The 22,812-nt window shown below is 51.2% G+C and overlaps 2 protein-coding genes across 2 annotated transcripts in view; one reads left to right on the top strand and one right to left on the bottom strand.

The window, feature by feature from the left end:
- The window catches only part of SPSB1 (splA/ryanodine receptor domain and SOCS box containing 1), a 71,122-nt gene extending 63,427 nt beyond the window's left edge, over positions 1 to 7,695 (bottom strand). Inside the window, exon 1 of the mRNA XM_043486318.1 lies at positions 7,526 to 7,695. The gene's annotated coding sequence lies outside the window, so the exon portion shown is untranslated. The remainder of the gene's footprint in view (positions 1 to 7,525) is intronic.
- On the top strand, positions 635 to 22,506 carry LOC122451741 (translation initiation factor IF-2-like). The gene is made up of 7 exons (XM_043484654.1): positions 635 to 672; positions 6,893 to 7,050; positions 7,283 to 7,636; positions 7,732 to 8,048; positions 19,458 to 19,618; positions 20,945 to 21,300; positions 22,105 to 22,506. The coding sequence occupies exons 1-6, from the start codon at positions 635 to 637 to the stop codon at positions 21,162 to 21,164; spliced, it is 1,248 nt and encodes a 415-aa protein (XP_043340589.1). The 3' UTR covers positions 21,165 to 21,300; positions 22,105 to 22,506.
- The last annotated feature ends 306 nt before the right edge of the window (positions 22,507 to 22,812 follow it).

Here is a 22,812-nt window from a genome sequence, read left to right as displayed (position 1 = left end):
GCATCCCCAAGCCCAACCTGCCTGCCCACCTATGCCCACATCCCCCACACTCCCTCCTGCATCTGGGCAAGAGAGTAAGAGGCATACACCAGGAAGACGGGTTCTCCCCTGCCTCACACACCAGTTCTGCGGTGCCCAGAGGGCTCTCCACAGTCAAAGCTGCCTAGTGAAGATGTAATGAGCAAACTGGAGTAAGAAGCAGCATGTAACCCACCATGATGGAGGCCCAAGACTCAGCCACCCTGCTGTGGGGACTCATGGCCAAGAAGGTGGAGACAGCCGACGGAACCAGTCATTGCCCCGAAACAGTCACTGCCTTGAAGAGTCCACACGAGCGCACACCCTCCAAGTGCATCCACTGGGCTCCGGCCCTCCCCGTGGGAGCAGCCCCCAAAGTCCCCTCTCCCCATGGAAGCACCCTCCAGTGTCATCCCCTCCCCATGGGAGCATCCCCCAGTGTTCCCTCCTCCCTGTGGGAGTGTTTCCTAATATCCCTGCCCCTCTCCCCGCAGACTCATCCCCTGGTGTTCTCCATCCTCTCTGCCCTCATTCAGCCCCACTCCAGCCACACACTGGCCTACACGCACCTTCCACACCTGCCATCCTTCCACCTGAAAGGCCCACTTGCCTCGCGATGACCTTCTCTCTCTCAGTATCCCTCTACGCCCCAGGGTAAGGTCATCAGGAAGACAAGCCTGCATCTCCCACTCAACAGACAGGACCCGGAGAGCCAGGAACCCCCCTCAACTCCATCCTTTGTATTCTCAGCCCCAGCAGACTGGCCACACACAGCAGGGGCTCAATAAAAATTTGGATGAAAGAATGAACACGAGTGGGTCAATAACAGCGCACAAGAAGAGGCTTGTTTTGGAGTCCTTGATGGTCCACGGAGCCGTGGGGGAAGATGCCGATCTGTGAACTGAAAACTTGGTGGTCAGAAAAAAAAAAAAAGAAAACTTGGTGGTCAGGTCCTATGACAAGAGTCCAAGGGGTGGGAGCAGTCAGCAGGATTCAGATGCTGGTGACTGAAGCTGGGAGGGGGCGAGGGGGGCTGGCATGAGGAAGTGGGTGGCCCAAGAGAGATGTGAGGAGGGGGTGTGGGTGGGGGTGCGAGGGGTCTGCTGGGGAGACAAGGTAGAAAGGGCCAAGAGGCGGCAGCAGTGGTCCGGGTGGAAGGGGGTGGGGGAGAGTGCTCTCTAAGCGGAGAGGGGGCCATAGCGCTAAAGCAGCAGGATGGTGAGTGGACGTGAACTAGAAGGTCCTGGAGAGCCTGGGCAGTTAGCATGGGGACCTCCGGGAGCTGCTGGAAAGACCTGCCAGTGCCCGGGGAGTGAGGGAGTGGAAGCCAGGTGTGTGTTGCCCTGGGAACGAGAGGCTGGATGGGGCTGGAGGGGCCGCTTCTCCCGCCCGAACAGCAGGTCTGGGAGCTCTCGGCCAAGTGAAGCCTGAGTCCTGGGGCCCCTCCCCGCTGGCTGTGACCCTGGCTCCCAGGTCCCCGCATGACCCCAGGAGCAGCCTCATCCACCTCTGACCAGCTGGAGGGCACAGCAAGCTGTGAGGCTGGGCCAGTCACATCGGGGAGCCCACCATCAGAGCCCCCCTCCTCGGCATCCCCACAGGGACCCCGAAGGCCCACGATGAGGGCCCCTTCCTGGGAGCCTGTAACTCTTTGGGAGAGCAATGAAAAAGCAGAGACCAAGTGTCCACCCCCGGATGAATGGATAAGCAAGATGTGGTCTGTGCATACTATGGAATGTTATTCAGCCCTAAAAGGAAGGAGATTCTGACATGGGCTACAGCACAAATGAACCCTGAAGACATCATGCTGGGAAAAGTAAGCCGGTCACAGCAGGACAATCCCATGTGATTCCGGTTATCTGATGGGCCTAGAGTGGTCTAATTCACAGAGACAGAAGGTAGAATGGTGGTTGCCAGGGGCTGGAGAGGGGAGGTGGGGAGCTAGAGCTTAATGGGGATAGAGTTTTAATTTTACAAGATGAAAAGAGTTCTGGAGATGGAGGGGGTGATGGTGGTAGAACAAAGTGAAGTACTTAATACCACCGAACTGTACACTTATAAATGGTTAAGATGTGGACTTCCCTGGTGATACAGTGGATGGGAGTTCACCTGCCAACGCGGGAGATATGAGTTCGATCCCTGGTCCGGGAGGATTCCACATGCCACGGGGCAACTATGCCCGTGTGCCACAACTACTGAGCCCACGGGCTACAACTATTGAAGCCTGTGTACCTGGAGCCTCCGCTCTACAACAAGAGAAGCCAGGGCAATGAAATGCCCCATGCACCGCAACCAGAGAGCAGCCCCCGTTTGCTGCAACAAGAGAAGGCCCTCGGGCAGCAACAAAGACCCGGTGCAGCCAAAAATAAAATAATTTTGTAAAGATGGTTAAGACATAATTTTGATGTTATGTTTATTTTACCATGAATAAGAAAAGAGAGAGAGAAGAATCAAACCCTTAAGCCAAGAGGAGTCTTTCCAGATGGACTCTGGGCACTCAGGTGCCAACCATGGAGACCCCAGCACACACCCTCTTTGTCGGGGTGGACTCTCCCAGGACACACAGGCCAGGCGGGAACACTAGGCTGAGGATGCTAGTGCCCGGGTCTCTTCCCCAGTTCTAGCTGAAATGCTGGGAATAAGGGTTCCATGCCCCAGGCACGCCTCATCTCATGCCAAACACTCTCTTGTGGGATGGCACTAACCTGCTTTAAAAGAAGGTTCCAAAGTTTCTGTCTCCAGCCCAGACCTCTCTCTTGAGCCCTAGGCCTACCTGCCATCTGGACATATCTGCAGAGACCATCTCCACCTGGAACAGGCTTAAGGTATGCCCATGACTCCTTAGCCCCCAGCCCTCCCTAAAGGGTCACCATCCACTCTGACCTCTCAACAGACACCTGCAACTCTCCCCACTTCTTCATGCCCTACGCCCAACAAGTCACCAAACCTGCCAATTTCACCCTGAAAATGTGGTCACTGCCATCCGCCCGGCAGGAAACAGATGTGACGGAACCCAAGGCAACATTTTGAACAACCAGACGTCCCGAGGGCAGAGCCGGCAGCTGTGTGTGACCACAAGCAGCTTGTCCAGTGAGGGCTGTTCACAGCTGGGGCACCTGTCAAGACCATGTCACCAGGTTGATCCTAGATTCCTACTCAGTGTGGTATTGACATCCCACACGCCCACAGCCTTGGGACCGCATGACCCACCGCCCCCTTCACTCCTCCAGAGGTACCCTGAGGGCGGCCGAGGCTCCCATGCCCACCATCACCCACAGGGGGAATTCAAGACGGTTAAGATCAGGCTTAGGTCTGGCGCAGCACTTGTGGATCAACCACTTCCACATTCCTGCTGTCCAGCCCTGCCTAAGAGCCCAGGCCTGCCTTGCCCAGGCCCAGCCTCGGGGGGGGGGGCGCAGCCAGGGTTGTGCCTTGGCAGATCCTCCAAGGGAGGCCCAGGGAGCCTGTGTGCTATGTCTCCCAACCAGCAGACACATTTTTTCATTATGTTGGGCAAGGAACAGAACTTTTAAAACACAAAACAGCAGGAAGCTTCCCAAACATTTTTGGGGTTGCGGGGGTGGGGCTGGCAACAGGACAGATGCCCCTCTAGGAGCCACCCTCCCCTTGGCCCAGCCAGGAAAGACCCTCAGCTCCAAGTCTGGAAAAGTACCTTTACCCCAGCTCACCCTCCAAAGCCCACATCTTAGACATTTACGTGCATGAAGTCACTTCAGTCGTGTCTGACTCTGTGACTCTGTGGACCGTTGCCTGCCATGCTCCTCTGTCCATGGGACTGTCCAGGCAAGAATACTGGAGTGGGTTGCCATGCCCTCCTCCAGGGGATCTTCCCGACCCAGAGATCGAACTCACGTCTTTTATGTCTTCTGCATTGGCAGGTGGATTCTTTACCACTAGCGCCACCTGGGAAGCCCCTTGGACACTTAATGCTTCCTCTAACAGCTTCTTAGGAACAACTTACAGGTGACCTGAAATTATGTCTAAGATTTGCTTCCCAACAAGCCAGGAAGGGCTTCCCAGGTAGCACAGTGGTAAAGAATTTGCTGCCAATGCAGAAGATGCAAGAGATACCGGTTCAAACCCTTGGTCAGGAAGATCCCCAGGAGGAGGAAATGGCAACCCACTCCAGTATTCTTGCCTGAAGAATCCCATGGACAGAGGAGCCTGGTGGGTTACAGTCCACGTGGTCCCAAAGAGTCAGACACAAGTAAGCATCCAAGCCACACACAAGCCAGGAACAGTGTGTGTGTGTGACGGGTGTTTGTGTGTGGGTGGGGGCGGGCGTGCATGCATGCATATACATTCATGTGTGTGCATGCTGACACTTGAAGCTGGTGAGGGAACCTTATATTTCTCTCAATTTTGGTATATGTTTTAAATTTTCCATAATCATAACAATTTTTTATTTAAAAATTAACACATGCTTCCTTAAGAAAAGGCTAAGGTGATGGAGGTGGGAGGCTGTACTGATTAAGGGCTTAGGTGCCAAAATCCTTAACCTTGGCCAAGCCATGTGGACGGCGAAAGAACTCACTTGCTGCCCTGAGTTCTTAGGAAAAAGACAAGGGTTAATGTGTCAAGGACTCAGATCAGAGCCTAGTAGCAGTGCTATAACATTATTTCTCTTTATTATTATTATTCTTACCACCATCAGCATCAGACAAGATCTCACCCATAAAGCACTTAGCATCCTGGCACAGCGCCTGGCACCTACTGGAGCAGAATTTTTACTCTTAGATTGGGGTGGGGGGTCTATCAGATAACCGAGATATAGGAGAGCACTCGGCTGAAAGTCCAAAATAAAGGTCCTTTTAAGTCTGAATTTCATCGGTCAGGCCTGTGGAGGAAAGATGAGATTATGCATCCCTAGGTGGACCGAGGCATGCCCTGTGCTTCTGTCCTGATTAAGAAGCTCATTCTCAAACTTTTCAGGAACAAAGATAAATCGATCATGAACAACAGCCAGAACCTAGCTCTTGGGAGGAATTGTTGCAAAATTCCCAGACTAAGCTCGTGAGCACAGCTCGCGAACTGTATGAATCAGAGGTTTTACTGAATGTGAAAATACAAGGCAGGCAAGTCTCTGCTCACCCGGGAGGAGAGGCAAGGTGGGAGAAGGTACAGCCCTGAGGGAACACGCATCCATCCTTCTCAGCAAAGCAGCAGGCAGTGTGGGCCTCCACCAGCTGGACACCTAACACCCTCCCCTGCTTCAAAGGAAGATGATTCCCCAGGGGCATGTCAGAGTTTTACCAGGCAACCCAAGGGAGCCCAATGAAGGGTCGTTTCAGACTTGCTGGAGCAGCCCAATGAAAGTATTCTCTCCCAGCTCCAAAGTGACATCATCGGGGACCCCAGGCAGAACCACTCCCTCCTAATAAGCCCCAGAACCCACTGATTCTCCCTAAAGCCCTGACCTCTCTGACGCCAGGCCTGCCCTGCTCGTGACTGTCAGAGCCACTGCGGTCAATGTGCCTCTGTTTTTATTCTCTCTGCTTCCCTAGTTGGAGCCAGACTGGGAAAGGAAAGGAAGTTTGTAGAGTTATTATTGCATTAGGCCATGCCACCCCATCTCTCTCTCTCTCTCCATCTACTGGGTAAAGCACATTCTGCAGAAGACAAAGCAGTAAGAGAACAAGAAAACTGAAATGATCCAATCCAGCCCATCACTTGACATCTGGGGAGACACGAAGTGCCTGGCCCATGATCTCAGCACTAGCGACAGTAACCAATGACAGTAACCAACCAGCAACAGTTAGGGCTCCGGAGATTTGGTCCACAAGCTCTGGCTGTGCAGTTTGGGTAAGCCAGCCACCCTCTCTGGGCCTCTGCCAGGAAAGGAAGGGTGGGCCCAGATGGATACCCCAAAAGTATTAATAAGACACGGCTTCCCCAGCTCTGTGATTCCTCAGTGGGGGAGCCACTGGGGAGGGGGTGGTGTCAGGAACGGGTTCATCAGAAAAGGGAGGGACAGCCCCGCCCCCTCGCTTGCTTTCTGTCCTCACACCCAAACCAGGATTCCAGGTCTGCCCCCCCTAAATGTTCTACCCAGGAGAGAATTCTTTCAAGGACACCAGGCTTTAGTCACCAGAGATGCTTTTTTACAATCAACACCTGTTAAAACTCAACTCATGACCAGTTTCTGATGCTACTGGCTGGAGCATTTAATTAAATATTACTCACTCAGGAAGCGGCCCCTGCCAACTCACCCCCGAACTGTTCAGTTCATTTTCAGAGAAAAAGAAAGCGGGAGGGAGGAGCCTGCACCCTCCTCAGCTGGTACCAGGCACCCTGCCCTCCTCCCCTGTACCCTGGTTCATGGCAGCCCTGTTTTGAGAACCAAGCAGGAAAAGGCAAGTTAAGCGGATCCAGGAGCCAGCGATCCCCGCTGCCAGGTTACCATGGATGGCACACACACACACACTCATGCCACACGGACACACACGCACTCAGAGGTGCAGTCAGACACACAGACACATGCACACACACACATTCACAGAGACACACTCACCACACACACACTCAGAGGTGCACACTAACTCGCACAAAGACACACACGCACACACAAACACATCATACATGCACATTCATACATTTATTCACGCACACACACAGGCTCACAAAGACACACTCGCACACAGACACATACTCAGCACACACTATACTCACACACACAATTCGCCATCCCTCCCCGGCATACCAAGCCATCGCCCCGCGGGGCCGTTAGCATTGCCGGGAGCCTCTGCCTTGAACTTGAACAGGACAGCTACCACCGACTGACCCGGGCTGCTCTGTATTTTCTGTTTTAATCGATTTCCCGACAGAACTCTCAGCTCTCCCCTGGTTGCTCAAGCAGCCGCGGCGGCTCCGGGGCGGCGGGGAGGGCGGCGCCGCCAGGGGTGTCGCCCGGCAGGCTCCCCGGGGGAGGCGCCGCCGGAGAGCTGGGGACCCCCAAGGGTGCTAGTTGGGCCGCGCTGCGGATCTCGGTCCCCGCCGGAGGGAAAAGCGAAAGTAACTCCGTGGAGCGGGGTCGCGCTACCCCTGAGCGGAAGGGGCAGGTCGGCGCCCCCGCCTCCGCCGCAGGGATGGTCCCGAGGCCACCCCCGGCGTCCGGGCACCTAGAAGTCGCCGGGGGCCGCCGCGCGTCCCGGGCTCCTTCTTAGGTCTGCAGCCGCCAAGGCTCAATCCCGGGTCCGACGGTCTCCGGGGCCGCCTGGATTCCCGCCCCGTCTCGTCCCCGCAGGTGGGGCCCGGGGCCGTGCGACCTGCCCGCGCCTGCACGGGCAGCAGCTGCAGCAGCGCTGGGCGGCGCCCCGGGCCCCTCTCCCGGGACCCGCGCCGAGAGAAGGGCTCCCTACGTACCCGTACCGGGTCTCCAGGCGGGACCCCACCCCAGCCCCGCGCCCGGGTCCCCAGGTGCTGCGATCCCAGCGCGCGCCCGACCAGGACCCCCACCCACCCAGTCCCCGCGCCCGGCCCTGCCTACCGCTCTGGGGAGGCTGCCGCCGCCGCCCGCTCTCCGGAGCCGAGGAGGCTTCCCGCCACAGAGAGCGAAGTCGCCTCCTCCCCGCGGCCCCGGCGCCAGCGCTGGAGCCTGGTGCCTGCTGCGAGCGCGCAGGATGCCCGAGCGCGACTTCTGTGCAAAGAAGAAAATGCAACCGAAGGCTTTAAAGTGAAAAAGGAACGCGCTAGGGGCGGGGCCGGCCCGCCCCCGCCCCGCCCCGCCCCGCCCCGCCCCGCCCCGCCCCTCTTCTTCTTGCCTCGCCCCGCCCCCGGCTGGGGTTCAGGCGGCCGCGCGGGGGGCGCAGTGCGCTGCTGGGCCCGAGGCTGGGGCGCGGGGCGGATGGTGTGTCACGTGCCCGGCGGTCGTTCCACAGCCTCTGCAGCCGCCGCCCCCCTCCTCTGCCTGCGCCATCGCCCCACCCGGAGGCCATCGGGGCGCTCCGGGCGGCTCCGAAGCTGTGTCCCTCCGGAGGCGTCTTTGGGAAACTCTGGGCAGCCTCCGCTGGGTAAGAGGCCTTGGTTGCAACACCCGGAGGGCTGCAGCGGTGCTGGGCCAGCGTGGGCGCGGGCGGAGAGGGGGCGGGCGGGGGCTTACTAATAATAATTTTTTTGGTCTCTTGGGAGGGTCAGGGTTATTTCAATAACCCTGGCAGCAAGGCTTTGCTTGTTGTTTAGTCGCTCAGTCCTGTCCGGCTCTTTGCAACCCCCTGGGCTGTAACCCACCAGGCTCCTGTGTCCATGGGATTTTCCAGGCAAGAATACTGGAGTGGGTCGTCATTTCCTTCTCCTGGAGATCTTCCCACCCAGGGATCGAACCCACTTCTATTGCACTGCATGTGGATTCTTTTCCACTGAGCCACCTAGGAAACCCTCGTCTCAAATTACCAGAAACTAAAAATTCTGTAATTCTGGGGCACAGGAGAGCAGTTCATTGGCCAGCAGATAATCCAAGGACTGCTGGTCCTGCTGGAGCCCACCCCCCACTAAGGCATTTTCCCTCTAGGTGGGCCCAGGGAAGGTGTCTTGGTATTCCCAGACCCAGGGGGGCCAGTACCAGGGCCTCACCAGCTTCTTGATGGCCTTGAGCATACAGCTGGTGGTTTCCCATGAATGTTTGTTGAGTGAATGAAAGAGTGCCAGGTGGGTACCCACCACCCCCACCCCACCAAGACTTGTCCGTGTAAAAGTGTCAGCTGGCTCCAAGCCACCAAAGGAGTTTTCCTCCACTCCCCTCAACAGAGAAGTCACTTGCACTCTAGAACTGGGAAGATTTTAAAGAGAACTTTTTAAAGACCAAATCTCTTTACATTCTTCACCCACAATAGTGTGTAGTGTTCACTGAAGGGCACGAAGATTCACATTTGAGAAGCTGTTAAGAAGAATGTGGTTCCATAGTAATTTCATCTTTACCATAACTATAAGGGTGGAAATGTTACATTGACTGTAGAGATCAGGCAGTGAACCCTGTAGGGGTTCCTGGGCACAGGGAGCCTTTCCGTTCAGCCTCCAGCACCTACCCCTGAGTTCTAAAGGGCTGTTTCAAGCAGTTGCATATCCAGGAAGAGGGGCTATGTAGAGTCAAGGGAGGAACAACCAAGAAACAGCCTTGGGGTAGGCTCCTCATTCTGCCTCAAGGGACACACTTAACAGAAGCCCTTGATGGGACATGAGTGGTAAAGAATCTGCCTGCCAACGCAGGAGACACAACAGACTCAGGTTCCATCCCTGGCTGGGGAAGATCCTCTGGAGTAGGAAGTGGCAACTCACTCCAGTATTTTGCCTTGAAAATTCCATGGACAGAGGAGCCTGGTGGGCTGCAGTCCATGGGGCCGCAAAGAGTTGGACACGACTAAGTACATAGAATTGAAACCCAACAAAGGGAAGATGTCAGCATTCTCCATGCCTCGGGAAACCAATTGAGGCCAGACTGAAGAAACCAAAGTTCATCAGAAAGATTACCTGATGGACTTCCCTGGCAGTCCAGTGGTTAAGACTCCTGTTTAAAAAAAAAATTAAAAAAAAAAAAAAAGACTCCTCTGTTTCACTATAGGGGACTTGGGTTCAATCCTTGGTCGGGAAACTAAGATCCCACATGCCTGACTGTGTGGCCAAAAAATTTAAAAATAAAGATCACCTGAGACCAGATTAAAGGACTGCAGGCCCTGCACGCAGCCTAGTCTTACCAGCAACCCCACCCTTGTACTATTATAAAACTCCTCATCAAATCCTCCAGTGTTGAAACACATAGTTTTCCAAGACAGGAGCCCACAGAGGCCTCCTTTGCCTGGCAAAGCAATAAGGGTATTCTTTTCTGTCACCCAAAACTCTGTTTCAGAGATTCAATTCGGCACCACTGCCCAGAGGCCAAGATTGCGGCATCAGCAGGAGTATCTGGTGAAAGGCCTCGTGGTAGCAGAGCTTGGAGTTCAACTTTGCTGTTGTTATTCAGTCATTAAGTCGTGTTGGACTCTGCGGCCCCATGGACTGCAGCACACCAGGCTTCTCTGTCCTTCACCATCTCCCGGAGTTTGCTTAAACTCATGTCCATTGAGTCAGTGATGCCATCCAACCATCTCATCCTCTGTTGCCCTCACCCGCCCCCCCGCCCCCGCGCCTTCAATCTTCCCCAGCATCAGAGTCTTTTCCAATGAGTGGGCTCTTTGCATCAGGTGGGCAAAGTATTGGAGCTTCAGCTTCAGCATCAGCCCTTCCAATGAATATCCAGGGTTGATTTCCTTTAGGAAATTTAGACTGAGGCAGATCAAGGTATAATTCAAGTGGCAGTCCATCCATCTGGGACCTGAGACCCCACCTTTGATGTGAGGACCCTGAAACAGACTGTTCCAGGTAAGACAGCCTCAGCACTCCCACCCCCCTTCCTTCAGCATGAATCTTCACATATCAGCTCTGATCCAGTTGGGTAATAAGATCGCGCTGACCTAAATTTCCCAGAGGAATCCCTGGGGAGTGAGCCTTCCTCTTCTCCAGGACGTGGGCAGGTAGGCCGATCGATGCTGGGAAGCTGGTCATCCCCCAGTGACCCGGAACAGTGTTGAGCAATAGTGGAGTCCAGATTGTATGAAAGGGGTGTATACTCATCCTATCAGCACTTGAACAGTATTGTTTTGTTAAAAAGATACATGTTGTTCAGTCCCTAAGTTGTATCCAACTCTTTGTGAGCCCCCTGGACTGCAGCACGCCAGGCTTCCCTGTCCTCCACTATCTCCCAGAACTTGCTCAAATTCATGTCCATTGAGTCGGTGATGCCATCTAACCATCTCATCTTCTCCCCCCCCCTTCTCTCTTGGCCTTCAGTCTTTCCCAGTATCAGGGTTGTTATATATTGTGACATCAGCAGATAAATACCATCCAGGAATTTGAAGACTGACTCAAGTCTTAAACCACTTATCTGTCATTCCATGGGGTTGAGTAGGGAGGGGGCCTGGTTCTGTGCTTCTGGTGGTGTCATCTCCCCCCACAACTGCACCTCCACCTCCACTTAGATTTTATCACTTGCAGAAGCACAGTTTGCTCCCTTCTCTAATCTGTTTCAGGAAAATTATAGGGAGAAATTGTTAGATAACAAATTAGCTGTCAGCTGCTTTTTCTTTTTGTCTTTTGTGGCCACACCACACAGCATGCCGGATCTTAGTTCCCTGACCAGGGATCTAACCCATGCCCCTTGCAGGGGAAGCTTGGAGTCTTAACCACTGGACCACCAAAGAAATCCCTCAGCTGCTGTCTGTGATGATAAAGGGTCTGTCCAGAGCTGTCTCAGACATATTGCAAGCCTTTAGAGCAGACTTCTGCTGCCTTCTCATGCTCCCACCGCCTCAGGGCTCCCATTGACTCTGAGTCCCTTTTGCTGGTTGAAGAAAATGGACAAGAGATTGGTATTAGACAAGTAATGCAAACCCCAGCTGCCATTCACCAGCTGTGTAATCTTGGTTGCTGTTGTTCATTAGCTAAGTCATGTCCGACTCTTTGCAACCCCATGGATTGCAACTCATCAGGCTTCTCTGTCCTTCACTATATCCTGGAGTTTGCTCAAACTTATGCCATTGAGTTGGTGATGCTATCTAACCACCTCATCCTCTGATACCCCCTCCTCCTCCTGCCCTCAATCTTTCCCAGCCAGGGTCTTTTCCAGGGAGTCGACTCTTCCCATCAGGTGACCAAAGTATTGGAGCTTCAACTTCAGCATCAGTCCTTCCAATGAATCCTCAGGGTTGATTTCCTTTAGGACTGACTGGTTTGATCTTGTAGTCTCAAGAATCTTCCAGCACGGCACTGTCATTCACCAGCTGTGTAACCTTGGGCAAGTTATCTAATCTTTCTAGGACCCAGTTTCCTCATCTATTGAATCGCTCTGCATGTTTCCCAGAATTTGGTGGTGGAGAAAGGGTAGCAGTCATGCCACAACTATTAATTGAGCACAACATGTGCAAGGTATTGTGTTAAACTGAAATGCAGAAAGTTTTGAGGAATGTCAAGATAATAGGCCCATTTTAAATATTATTACTTTATTTTATTATTGGAGTATAACTGTTTTTCAGTGTTGTGTTATTTGATGCTGTACAACAAAGTGAGTCAGAGATACTATTATTGACAATAAGAAAAATAAGTTTTCTAGAAAAGCATGAAATCAACAACACAAATGTGTGATAAGATCCACCAGAACAAAAAGAACTGAAACATATTTTTCAAATTTATACCCATTCTGCATTCTTAATATGAGATATACTTATGTCATGAAGTGAAACTGGAGTAGACCTTACCTTTCAGAACTTTGATCTTAGAGCATTCATGAGTTAGTGTGTGGGTGCTCAGTCAGTAATGTCCAACTCTCTGACCCCGTGAAATGTAGCCTGCCCTGCTCTGCTCATAGTATTTTCCTGGGAGAATACAGGAGTGGGTTGCCATTTCCTACTCTAGGGGATCTTTCTGATCAGAAATCAAACCCAAGTCTCCCATGTCTCCTGCATTGGCAAGTGGATTCTTTACCACTGTGCCACCTTGGACTTAGTAGACATATTCTCTTAACTCTTTTGCAGGGGGTGGGGTGAGCGGTTCACTCCAGATCACATAATTAGCAGACAGTGACACCTGCTGGCAGAGTGTGATATTGCGGTGTAGCTCTATCAGACACTGCTGGTCATCAGAACAAGGGGGTGATGTTGAGCAAAGTTTCAGCATATTAGTTTGTTTTTGTTTTTTTTAATTTTTTAGCTGCATCATGTGGCATGTGGGATACTAGTTCTCTGACCAGGAATTGAACCTGTGCCCCCTGCATTGGAATCATGGAGTCTTAACCACTGGACCACCAGGGAAGTCCTCAGCTACTTTAAATCAGATATTGGGTAGCAACCAGGCTTGAGGAGAGTTCCTATGACCTTGAGAAGAAATGAATAGATGACCTTGGATTTGTCACAATAATTATTGTAAAGTTCTTTGAAAACACTTTTAGTGCCTAGAAGTGAGTGGCTGAGACCTTGATGCCTATCTTGACTCTCCACTGGACATTTTCAATAGTCTTTCAGTGTATTTTTCCCCCATGGGAACATCTTCAATATTATAGTCAAATGCCAATACAAGTGAAGCACCTCTCCAAGTATTTATTCTTTTACTAAATATTGAAGAACTGAATGAATAAGTATTGAGCAGCACTATTCTGCAGGCTGGAGAGAGAGTAGTAAACAAAATAGACCGGGCTGCTGATCTCAAAGAATTTCCATGGGAGGGGGAGAGACAGAAAGGAAACAGTAAATGAGATCATTTCAGAGAGTAAAAAGTGATAATGAAGAGTCATTTTATATAAATTTGCTCTGTGGACTATTTTTCTTTAGGAACAAACGTGTATTCAAGTGGACTCAGTTCAACCATTAAGACTCTATATATGGAACTTCCCTGGTGGTCCTGTGGCTAAGACTCCATGCTCCCAATTCAGAGGGCCCAGGTTTGATCCCTGGTCAGGGAACTAAATCCCAGATGATACAACTAAGAGATCGCATGCCGCAGTTAAGAGCTCACATACTCCAACTAAGACTTGGTACAACCAAACAAATATATACATTTTTAAAACTCTATGAGAAGGTTCTAAAAAGGTCACCCATCATCCCAAATGACAAAGCAGAGACCTCTGATAGTCAGGGACTCATATTTCCTTCCTGTTCCCCCACAGCAGTTTGCTATGTTTGGTCGACCCCTTGAAAATGAGTCCAGACTCAGGTTTGACCTCTCTATTCCATGCTCATCTCAGGATGCCCATTCTTCCAGCTGGAGGCTCTCCCACCACACTCATTAAGCAAGCATTTTAGTGGGAGTGAGCTCCCCTTCTGTGCTGTGAGCTTCTAACGTTTAGCATTGATTCCACAAGAGACCAGCTTGGAGAATGAGATGAATCAGCTCGCATTCTGCCTCACTGCTGGCAAAATGCCTCCAAGAGCTGACAGCACCAGTCCTTTCACTTTTCTGCACAAAGCCTGGCACTTTCTGGCTGGGAATTGGTGATGCTAGTTCTGTTTCCTCACTGGCGATGTCCTGGATATGTCTCTCCAGGGGAGATCAGGTTGGAAGAAGAAAGAATTAAGGTATTCAGGGGCTTCCCTGGTGGCTCAGTGGTGAAGAATCTCCCTCCCATTGCAGGAGGCACAGGTTCAATCCCTGGTCTGGGAGGATGCCCATGTGCCATGGAGCACCTAAAACTAGGCATCACACACGCCACAACCATTGAGCCTGTGCTCTAGAGCCCACGAGCTGAAACTACTGAAGCCTGCGTGCCCAAGAGTCCGTGCTCCACAAGAGTAGACCCTGATCACCCCAACTAGCAAAAAAGCCTGTGCAGCAACAGAGGCCCAGCACAGCCGAAACTAAACAAATAAACTTTAAAACAGAGAAAGAATTGTATCCAAACCTATAGTATGATCGTGGAGGAGGATTCTGCCAGTGGAGAAGGCTGCCCAGCCGAGGTTCCAGGCTGAGCAGGGAAGCTTCAGTCAGCCTCCTGCCTGACCCTGGGAATGGGGTCTGAGAGCTAACTTCCAGACATGGGAACACGCCGTCTGTCACTGAGAGGAGCGGGCACTGCTGGGTGTGGTCGATGGGGCAGCACGCTCTCTCAGGCAGTGGGCCCAGGGCTGACCGCTGGTCGGCTGTGGGCTGTGGGGCATCTACAGGGTCGGTGTAATGAAAGGAGAAATCACTAGAGTGATTAGCAAAGTGAGGAGAGAGTCCACCCCCAGGATTTCCCTCTGCGGCCATGATGAAATTGGATGGGCATCTCTGTGTTCTTCCATGGGATCTTAATGTTGACCTTTGCATTAAATCTCCCACTTTCCTGAAGGCCAGCACCGGGCCTGTCAAACTTGCAAAGCATGCAGGACCCTCCTGGAATTCTGCATCTGTTTATTCCCATATGTTTGATCTTGCTCAAGCAAATGCTGATTGAAAACTGCTGGAGAGAAATATTTATTGTCCTCTACCCAGCCACTGGAGATGGTCCTTCCCCACCCCCGTGACCTGGAGCTCAGACTTGCTTAGGCCAATGGGATGTGAGCAGTGTGTGATTCAAACAGAGACTGAAATGAGCTTGCACCACTGGGCTCTACTTCTTAGCACCTCTGTGACCATCAGAAGAGCTTCTCAAGGGTCTCTGCTACCCCTTTGTCCTTGGGATGAACGCATAGAGCTCTGAGCCACATCAGGGAGCCCTAGGTTCCAAAGCAAAGTCACCCAGTCAAGCCTGGGGGTACCAACTGGCCCCCAGCCATCCTGTAGAAATGTGACTGAGAATAAATGATTTGTGGCTGGAAGCCACTGTGTTTTAGGGTGGTTTGTTACGCAGCAACAGCCTACTGATACAAGAGCCTACAGTGTGCTGAGCTCCGAGTAAAGGAAGAATGAAAATAACTCCTGCGACAAGTCTACAGAGGAAGGGGTACATGGGAAAGCATGCTATGGGAAGACAGAATCGGGTCGGATAGGATGAGAGCTGGGAGATGGAGGAGAGGCAGGGGATGACTAGCAGGCAAGGAAGGAAAATCCAGGCAGAGAGGCCCTGGGATGATGCTTCATGCAGGTGGGAGCTTGACACTTGGAGGAGCTGCAGCAGGGAGTTGGAGGAGCCAGGAGAGATGGGGGAGGGGGCATTCATGCGGACTGAAGGGACAGGTAGAAGGCAGACTGCCTAGAGCCTTGTGAGCACGTTAATTATTCTGATACACATTTTGCATATATCACTTCCACTGCTGAGTGGGAATCAGATTGGAGGAAAACAATCAAGCAAGGCAAAATAATCATAGTTTAGCCATTAAACAAAGCCAGGGACCTTTAGTTGCTCCTCAAGGACTACAGATAATATGCTTAGCCATGTTCTTTAATGTCAAAAAAGCAAGAGAGTTCCAGAAAAACATCTACTTCTGCTTTATTGACTATGCCAAAGCCTTTGTGTGGATCACAACAAACTGTGGAAAATACTTAAAGAGATGGGAATACCAGACCACCTGACCTGCCTCCTGAGAAATCATATGGAGGCCAAGAAGCAACCATTAGAAGTGGACATGGAACAACAGACTGGTTCCAGATCAGGAAAGGAGTAGGTCAAGGCTGCATATTGTCACCCTGCGTATTTAACTTATATACAGAGTACATCATGAGAAATGCTGGACTGGATGAAGCACAAGCTGGAATCAAGATTGCCGAGAGAAATATCAATAACCTCAGATATGCAAATGACACCACCCTTATGGCAGAAAGTGAAGAAGAACCAAGGAGCCTTGATGAAAGTGGAAGAGGAGAGTGAAAAAGTTGGCTTAAAACTCAACATTCAGAAAACTAAGATCACGGCATCTGGTCCCATCATTTCATGGCAAATAGATGGGGAAACAGTGGAAACAGTGACACACTTTATTTTTGGGGGCTCCAAAATCACTACAGATGGTGACTGCAGCCATGAAATTAAAAGATGCTTGCTGCCTGGAAGAAAAGTTATGTCCAACCTAGACAGCATATTAAAAAGTAGAGACATTACTTTGCCAACAAAGGTCCGTCTAGTCAAAGCTATGGTTTTTCCAGTGGTCATGTATGGATGTGAGAGTTGGACTATAAAGAAAGTTGAGCACTGAAGAATTGATGCTTTTGAACTGTGGTTCAGTTGCACAGAATGGAGAAGACTCTTGAGAGTCCCTTGGACAGCAAGGAGATCCAACCAGTCCAACTTAAAGGAAATCAGTCCTGAATATTCATTAGGACTGATGCTGAAGCTGAAACTCCAATACTTTGGCCACCTGATGCAAATCACTGACTCATTTGAAAAGACCCTGATGCTAGGAAAGATCGAAGGCGGGATGAGAAGAGGATGACAGAGGATGAGATGGTTGGCTGGCATCACCAACTCAATGGACATGAGTTTGAGTAAGCTCTGGTAGTTGGTGATGGACAGGGAGGCCTGGTGTGCTGCATTACATGGTGTCGCAAAAAGTCGGACATGACTGAGTGACTGAACTGAACTGAGCTAAAACTTTGAGCTATTTGCAGATACTAAAACCCCCACCGTGACCTTTCCCAATGGAAAGTGAAAGTCACTCAGTCGTGTCCAACTCTTTATGACCCCATGGACTGTAGCCTGCCAGGCTCCTCGGTCCATGAAATTCTCCAGGCAAGAATACTGGAGTGGGAAGCCATTCCCTTCTCCAGGGGATCTTCCTAACACAGGGATCAAACCCAGGTCTCCCGCACTGCAGGCAAATTCTTTACCACCTGTGACACCAGGGAAGCCCTCCCCAATGGCTCAGCAGGTAAACAATCCACCTGCAATGCAGGAGACCCAGAAGACTCGGCTTCGATCCCTGAGCTAGGAAGATCCCCTGGCGGAGGAAATGGCAACCCATTCCTGTATTCTTGCCTGAAAAATCCCATGGACAGAGGAGCCTGGAGGGCTACAGTCCTAAGGTTGGCAAAGAATTGGACAGGACTGCGTAGCTAAGCACATGAAACCCACAGCAGGTGGAAGATAACTGTATCCTGCCCATAAGCATACAGACCCCAGGCTGGCTGGAACCAGAAGGTTAATGATGCTGACTCCCACTTACCTCACCACTCACCAATCACAACCAATCAGAAAAATGTCCACAAACTGATCACAACCCCCCTCCCCTCCCCTATCTTTTTCTGGGTCTTCATTGCTTTGCTCTAGCTTTCTCTAGTTGTGGCAAGTGGGAGCTAGTCTTCACCACAGTGCGCAGGCTTCTCATTGCCATGGCTTCTCTCGTGGTAGAGCATAAGGCTCTAGGGTGCGCAGCTTAGCTGCTCCGAGGCATGTGGAATCTTTCCTGACCAGGGACCAAAGTCGTGACCCCTTCATTGGCAGGCAGATTCTCATCCACTGTGCCACCAGGGAAGTCTCAGCCTGTCTTTAAAAAAAAAAAAAAAAACCTTTCCCTGAAAGCTTTTGGGGAGTTCAGGCCTTTTATGCACCAGCTGCCTAGACTTCTTGCTTGGTGCCTGCAGTAAACACTGAACTGTCCTTCACCACAACCTAGGGGCAGTAAACTGGCTTTACTGTGAGCGGGTGAGTGAACTCAAGCTTGATTTGGTAACAGTGGAAACCCTGCTTCTTTCACCAGCTCCCAGGGCACTGGCGACCAAGCTTTTCCCCCAAAGACAAGAAACCCGAGGGATCTTCTGGGGAAAAACTAAATCGTCCAAGAGCAAAGACCTATAGATTCACACACTTGAGGGCCCTCAACAAACAAGTGCACTCCACCCGTGGATAAGCACCACCCCCACCCTCCCATCCCCCTACTCGGGCCTCTCATTGCAGTGGTGGCTTCTCTTGTTGCATTGTGGTATTCGGGCTCTAGAGCACGGGCTCAGTAGTTGTGGAGAAAGGGCTTAGTTGCCCCAAGGCATGTGGAATCTCTTTGGACTGGGGTCGAACCCATGTACCCTGCACTGGCAGGCGGATTCCCAACCTCTGGACTGTCGGGTTAAGTCCCTCCATCAGCTTTCTAAGCCTCACTTTCAAAGGTGAAGGGGAGCCAAGGATGGCAGATATTTGAGCAGAGCCTCCAAGCTGGTCAGGATAGGTGAGATTATGATGGTACCAGTTTCCCAGAGCTCAGAGTCTTGACTTATCATCCACACTCCAAGTTCATCTCACTATAGGGAAGTCCTGCCTCCTCCTCACGAAGGGACCCAGACCAGCAGCATCTGCATCATCTGTGGGCTGCTATAGCAAAGAGAAGACATGACCACTTCCCTAACAACTCTCTACCTTTACTAATAATTTTGTTGTTGTTTTTCAATGACCTGAAGCTCACAGGAAAGTTGCAAGAACAATGTAAAGAATCTTTTTTTCCCTTGGACTTCCCAGGTGGTACAGTGGATAAGAATCTGCCTGCCAACCAAGGGGACACGGGTTTAATCCCTGGTCTGGGAAGACTCCACATGTTGCAGGGCAACAGCAGCATGCGCTGTAATCCCATGCGCCACGACTGAGCCCACGTGCTGCGACTACTGACGCCTGTGTTCCACAACTGGAGAGTAGCTCCCATTTGCTGCAACTAGAGAAAGCCCTTGAAGAGAAAGCAGCATTGAAGACCCAGCCCAACAAAAATAATAAAATTAATAATAATAATGAAAAATTCTTGAATCACTTGAGCGTTCTGACATGATCCCTCAACACCCCCCAAAACAAGGCTACTCCTCTACCTAAGCACAACGCATCCCTTCAAATCAGGAGCCTCGCTTTGGGATGTGAACATAGCTAATCCTCACACCCTATGAGTTCTGCCAGTCATCCCAATAAAGGCCTTCAGAGCAGAAAGACCCATTTCAGATTATGTGTCACCTTTACTGCTTGTCCTTTCCTACAGAGCGAGATGTTCCAGGCTCATTTTATGCTTGCCCTGCTACAGCGATTTCCCCAAGGAGCCCTGATTCCTTTTGCTGGAGAGGAAGATTTAGAAGCAGGATCTGGGTATTCATTCTCACGGCCCTTGCCCATGCTGGACCCTCGCTCGGGGAGTAACCATGCAGGGTTGGAGCTGGAGGCCGCAAGGCTCTGGAAGTGGAACTGGTGGGTGCCTGTGTTGAGAGGGGAGTCACAGTTTTCTCGGGGATTTGAGGGAAGAATTAGTGATAGAAAATTAAAAGACAAGGCAATAATTAACTACAGGAAAAACATAGCAAAACACACACCAGAAAGGAAATTTAATCATAGTATACCGTGTGGCTCGGCTATAAATCATATTTAGATGTATGTGTATGTATGTGTGTTTAGTCACTCAGTCATGTCAGATTCTTTGTGACTCCACGGACTGTAGCCCACCAGGCTCCTCTGTCCATGGGATTCTCCAGGCAAGAACACTGGAGTGGGTTGCCATTTCCTTCTCCAGGGGATCTTCCCAACCCAGGGGTCAAACTCCGGTCTCCTGCATTGCAGGCAGATTCCTTACCATTGGAGCCACCAGGTAAGTCCTTACAATAAATACAGTAAATGTTTATTTAATCAGAATGGTGGGGACTCCCCTGGTGATCCAGTGGTTAAGAATCTACTTAGCAATGCAGAGGACTTGGGTTGGATCTCTGATCGGGGAACTAAGACCCCACATGACGCAGAGCAAGGAAGTCTGTGCACCACAACTTCCGAGCCCGTGTGCTTGTGCTGCAAGTAGAGAAGCCCAAATGCCACAACTAGAGAGAAGCTCCTAAGTGCCGCAAATAAAGCCTGAGTGCTGCCGTGAAGACCCAGCACAGCCAAAAATTAAAAAAAATAAAAACATAATGATGTAACCATATTATGAAGTTGGAAGGAGAGAGTGTGGATTCTCAACTCTCATGAAAGGATGATAATAATAAATGATGTTGATGACCAACAGTTTTTGAGAGATTATTTCATGCCAGGCCCAAAGTACATGTGTAAATTATTCACTCCTTACATGAGCCCCATAGGGCAGGTATTACTATCCCACATTATAATAAGAAATCTCAGGCATGATGAGATAAATAACTTATTCATTCTTGTTCTACTAGTAAGTGGCAGAGTCTAGATTTGAACCCAAGTAATCTGGCTCAAAAGTCAGCATCTTATCTGTTATTCGATATGGTTTCTTACATTTGGATGATGTCATAGTGAAAAAATAAACAAGCTGTTGAGAAATACAGCTGTGAATATCAGAAGAAATAGCTAAAAAAGAATTGTAAGTAGCCACCTCTTGGGTATAGCAACTGGGCGTAGGGAGGGGTGGGACAGGAAATTGCTGGGGAATTTTGCTTTACTTGTTTTACTTTACTCTGAAATGTTAAAAACTATTTGCATGCACTATTTTGATTAAAATACAAATCAAGTCCAAAAAAGGAGCTTCAAATGGTACAAAGGGATCCCCCATCTCCTCTCCCCAAGGTATCCCGCTGGCCAGCTTCCTGTGTTCATCCAGACCTATCTGTGCTCTGACCTGGGGGCCATACTCCACACACGGTTCTCCCTTCACTCCTCTCTTGGAGACGGTCAAGCATCTCTTGATGAGCGTAAGCATCTCTCTGGAGTGTTCCACGGTGGCTCCGAATCAAGACAGGTATCCCGCCTGGAGGGGGCCCTGGGACAGCTCTTCCCCATGTTCTGAGGACCCACCTGAGCCGGCCACCGAGACATGGGAGCAGGGCTGTCAGGCCCAGGCAGAGCACAGAGCCCCGGGGTCTGAGCCAGAGGGAGAGCGCCTGCCCGGCCGCCAGGTGCCTCGAAGATCTAGAGGAGACCAGGTCAGTAAGCCAGGTGTCCCGGGGCATCAGGGGTCATTTATGCCTTCATCCTGTGATTTCTAGGTCACAGAGATGCCCAGGGCCTCCAGACTTATGGTGCTTTGGACATTGGGTCTGTGACTTTCCTGATGGTCCAGTGGCTAAGAACCCCATGCTCCCATTTCAGGAGGTGTGGGTTCCATCCTTGATCAGGGAACTAGATCCCACATGACACAACTCGGGGTTCGAATGCTGCAAAGAAAGATACTGCATGCTGAAAGAAACAGACATGGCGCAGTCAAATAAATTTTTTAAAAACAGTCAGTCAGGCCCTCCCACCCTGCCCCAGGAATCTGCCCTCAGGAGTGGGCGAGTCCCTCCCTGTCCTCCACCCTGTCCTAGCTCCATCTCCCAGACCGCTGTAGCTGCTCAGTGTCGGGGAAGCTGAGTCTGGGTGAGGTCTCCAGGGTGCCCACTCACTACCCAGCAGGAGGAGGACTGGGGTGGAGTGAGCTGAATTTCCTTTCTATTTAAAGAAAAAAAACCCAAGTCAATATTTTTAGGTGCCCGCTAAGAAGCTGCTTCCTCTAAACAGGGTCTTCGTCTGCCGTGTGGCGGGGAGGTGGCTGACCCAGCCTGCAAGTTAGGATTGGAGCGGGGAGGCAGTGGGGGGGAAGGCGGGGGAGCCCGCTTCCTGGGCTGGTGCAGTTCAGTTCAGTTCAGTCGCTCAGTCGTGTCCGACCTCGTGGACTGCAGCACTCCAGGCTTCCTGGACAGATGCTAACATCTGGTTTCAAGTGAAGGGTCTGTTTTTTTCCTACTCAGCCAGTAGGTTTGCCTGAAGCTCCAGAAGGAACTTGCCGGAAATTGGTGGCAACTTGAACCCAGGCTCCTTCTGGCCTCTGGATTTCATTCTGATACCAGACCACCCAGGCAGCTGGCGTGTACCAAGAGCGGGCTGAGCTCTGTCTGGAAGCCATATCTGAGAGACTCTGCTGCGGGTACCTGAAGCCACATACGGGATTGTCAACCTGTGCTGGTTTCTCTCTGCCCGAAAGGGACAGTTGCAAGAATGTTCCCCACTGACTCTGTAGCATGTGCCGGTGTAGAGCGTGTGTGTGCTCCATCATGTCCGACTCCTTCCGACCCCATGGACTGTAACTTGCCAGGCTCCTCTGTCCATGGAATGTTCCAGGCAAGAATACTGGAGTGGGTTGGCATTTGCTACTCCAGGGGAGAAAGGAATGGTTACCCACTCCAATATTCTTGCCTGGAGAATTGCACGGACAGGGGAGCCTGACAAGCTATGGTGCTTTCACTTTCACTCCAGGGGGTCTTCCTGACCCAGGGATTGAACTGGCATCTCCTGCATTGGCAGGTGGATTTTTTACTGCTGAGCCATCTGGGAAGCCCTGTGCATGTGTGGAGGTGCCCTCTGTCCCCCAGGGCAGCTGGGAAGGACACAGAGACTACAGCTAAGACCCAAGAGAGAAGATCGGTCTTCCCTTAGGGACTTCTAGGTTCCGGGTGATC

This window comes from Cervus canadensis, chromosome 13 (genome assembly GCF_019320065.1).
Source record: "Cervus canadensis isolate Bull #8, Minnesota chromosome 13, ASM1932006v1, whole genome shotgun sequence".
NCBI lineage: Eukaryota > Metazoa > Chordata > Mammalia > Artiodactyla > Cervidae > Cervus > Cervus canadensis.
The sequence above is the reverse complement of the archived record's forward strand: the minus strand, read 5'-3'. Positions and strand labels throughout refer to the sequence as shown.